Below are 3420 nucleotides of genomic sequence, written 5' to 3'. Positions count from 1 at the left end.
TATTTTTGTTTTGTTTGCATCGTTTTTTATAGTGCCAAGTTGTAGCGGCTACTACAATCTTACACTTCCATTGCAATTTCTATTTTAAGCAAATAGGCAACTTAAGGTAGCAACATTAACCATTTGCATAATTTATCATTTATAAATTATATTTATCTTCTATTTTTCCTTTCATGTTTGCTCCTTTATCCTTCTAATAGTACTCGTCAATGAAAAAATTAGTAGTGTCTAAAGTATAAATGGGAAACAGTTGATAAAAAAAAAGTTTTATAGATGCATGATTTTATATATGCATGGTTATATTTAGAAAAATAGACAATTTGAAACAATTTTTTTTCAATTAAAATGATGATTTTTTTTTCAGTAGAAACAAATAACAGCATTAAGCAAAAATAATAAAATTAAACAATTTTATAAGTTACTATTGCACTCAGTAAAAAGTATTTAATGAACCAAATGTGATAATATAACTTTCTTGAAAATAATCAATATTTTTAATGTGTGCTAAACATTATAAAATAACTATCCCAACAATCACATTCTAAAATTTTATATTCCATTAAAATTATAACATAAAAAAAACATAAAATACAAAAAAACATAAAACACTACTTTATTGTCAATCCAGCCTTCCATTCCCTCCCATAATAATAATAATAATAATAATAATAATAATAATAATAATAACCACAAGTCAACTAACAGAGCCAGAACAACATAAACACATGTATCTTTTTTTTCTCTTTTTAATTTTGTTATAAATATATTTGTCAAAGTACTAAGCAATAGCCAAGCTCTCCATGTGATCAGCTTGTGCGGATGATTGGACATGTAAATCCAAGCAAAAATTTAAAGCTTGTAATTGTATCCACATAAGTTTTGAAAACCCATTCCAAAATAAAAATCAAGTTTCCGTACAGCATGGCCTAAGTAAACATATATGAGATATACTAATCAATAGGCATTATATATATATGTACATACATACATTTGCTAAAGATAACTTGAAGAGACTCAAATCAGAGCTCTAGTTGTGAAGAAATATAATCCAGGTTTGCTTTAGTCCACAAGTAGATGGGCCTACTCCCTTGAACATCTTGCAGATGGGAGATGTCATAACTATACTTAGCATAGAACAACTTTCTTACTAAATCTCTCTTCTATTTTATTTCATTTCTTCTCTCTGCTACTTTTCATCCTTTGGTTTCTTGTATAAATAGCGTTTCCCCTTTCTTTTTTCATGTTGTTTGATATAGCTTTCTAAGGCAATCTTTGGGATTTCCCAAACCAGGATTTTAGTTGTCTTCACACTGAACTTTGCTATTGTTAAGTCTTTTTCATTTTCTTTCTGTAGTTTTGTGCATCTTGTTTAGTTGTACTGGAAAGTGGAAACGGTTTTCTTGGGGGTCATTTTCTCACTCGTATTTTTGTTTTATTGCAGCAAATATTTTATTTGAATCTCGAGAACTCCATGGCTATGGTAACATTAACATCAAATTACAACACAAACCTGTCGCAAACATTGTCCTTTGAGGAAAAAAATAGCAGCCTTCGTGATGTTTCTTTCTCTACTTTCTTCGATGGTGCTGACGAAAACTATGAAAGAGAACTTTCGGCTTCAAACCGAGAGCTCAGCTCCAAGACAACCAACACCAACCAAGATGAGCATCATTATTTAGGACTGAAGAAAGAAGATGGAGAAATTGGAGTATTTGGAGCTGAAAAATACTTCAATGGAGGAATTGATTTAGAAAGTCCAAGAATAAACAAAATACATGCAAAAACATTGGAATGCGTTAAAGATGGTAGAGTCAGCATAGAGCCTGTCAAGCCTGTAATATATCAGGGAACTCCAAGTGTTCGATCAGAATCAAGCTGGAACAGCCGAAGTGCATTGCTCCGAAGTACTATGAGAAATCCTCCTGGGAAAAAACCTCCTAAAGTGAATGGAAAGAGTTTTCTTTCGGGTCTTGCTGGCTGCAAATGTTACTGTTCTGGTAGAAATTCAGTTGAGATTGAAGAAGCACAAGTTGGTGAAATAAGTTTCAAGAGACCAGCTGCTAATGGAGAGGGCTTGCAAGGCAAGCCAAATAAAACTGCATCCAGTAAGGCGAGCCTAGAGGTTAATAAACCAGTGGCGGAACCCTGGACGAAGGAAGACATTTTTAGTTTCCCAACTATGAATTCTAATAAGGGAATTCGACCTGTTAAAGTGTCACTGCAAGGAGATGTGGATGAAATCGGACGGAAATCATTGGAGGTTTTCGGCTCGCCGGCACTTGGAAGGAGAAACAAGTCTTTGAACATCGAGAGGAGGCTGCAAATGTTCTCTCTGGATTCTAATCCCAAAGCAGAAAAAATTGAAAATCCTAAAGGCAACTACAACGATACAGAGAGCGATGCAAGTTCAGACTTATTTGAGATAGAGAGCCTCACAGGAAAAGTCAACCCATTTCTTGTCAAACAAATTTCTGATGCGGCGTCTGGGTGTGCCACCCCAACAACTTGTTATGCACCAAGTGAGGCCAGCATAGAGTGGAGTGTGGTCACAGCAAGTGCAGCAGATTTCTCAGTCATGTCTGACTATGAAGAGCTAAGGCCACCTGTAACTTTTCCAAGCCCAATGAGAACATATCCGACACCCACCAAAACCAAAGGTTCTAAAAACAAGGGCCGTTCCAGTGGTCTATTGGGGTGTAACAGCCAAAAAGCTGTTGAAGTTGCTGGAGATACACACAAAACAAATGACAAGGCAGGTTTTGACCCAAGAATGCGCAGTGTGTCTGATTCCTACATACCTGCAACAAGATTTGGAGCTGGTACTAAACTTGCTGCGGCTTTTCAACCTACTCATTCAGCAGGAGCTTCACATCTCTTGTTTATTCAGTAGCTTTTAATAGCTTTCCCTGGACCTTATTTTGTACAACTTGTGATGGGAAATTTCACTACTATACCTTATGTTTCTTTTGTATCCGTAGTAGTGTTGAATTCCGTAAGTGATGCTAATTTTTTAGAAAGTAAATCCAAAAAGTTCATGGGGGGTCATTTGTTTAGCATGAAATGCATGAATTCTGGATGATGAAGATGAATGTAGATGTGTTTGCAACCAGATATTGGGGTTAATGGAGCCCTACTCATATGCCCTGGCAGTTCCCAAGTTATTTTTGGCTTGGCCTCCTTTTCCATTGCAAAATTAGAGACTTAGAAACCTATTCTGCTCAGCTAATATTCCTGTTAAATTTTAGAGCAGATCAATGGTCAAGATCATAACTAATTATCTTTCCAGCATTACTATTAAGTGCCATGACCTGGAGTGGATCTCCTGTGCTTTTATCGATATTTTCTGTGCGGACCACCAGTAGAATATAATAGAGAGCTCTAAGCTTGAATTATACTTGTAGTACCATTACATATGTGAGA

At 35.6% G+C, this 3420-nt stretch overlaps 1 protein-coding gene across 2 annotated transcripts; it reads left to right on the top strand.

Moving 5' to 3' along the window:
- The first annotated feature begins 848 nt into the window (after positions 1-848).
- On the top strand, positions 849-3053 carry LOC107952278 (protein PHYTOCHROME KINASE SUBSTRATE 1). 2 transcript variants are annotated; one of them, XM_016887544.2, is made up of 2 exons: positions 849-1052; positions 1442-3053. In XM_016887544.2, the coding sequence occupies exon 2, from the start codon at positions 1472-1474 to the stop codon at positions 2888-2890; it is 1419 nt and encodes a 472-aa protein (XP_016743033.2). In that variant the 5' UTR covers positions 849-1052; positions 1442-1471; the 3' UTR covers positions 2891-3053. The 2 variants fall into 2 exon arrangements, with proteins under 2 accessions (XP_016743033.2, XP_016743037.2); XM_016887548.2 differs by lacking the exon at positions 849-1052 and adding an exon at positions 1059-1325.
- The last annotated feature ends 367 nt before the right edge of the window (positions 3054-3420 follow it).

The sequence above is a fragment of the Gossypium hirsutum genome, chromosome A03 (genome assembly GCF_007990345.1).
Source record: "Gossypium hirsutum isolate 1008001.06 chromosome A03, Gossypium_hirsutum_v2.1, whole genome shotgun sequence".
Taxonomy (NCBI): domain Eukaryota; kingdom Viridiplantae; phylum Streptophyta; class Magnoliopsida; order Malvales; family Malvaceae; genus Gossypium; species Gossypium hirsutum.
Note: the sequence above shows the minus strand (reverse complement) of the source record. Positions and strands in the feature narration are given on the sequence as shown.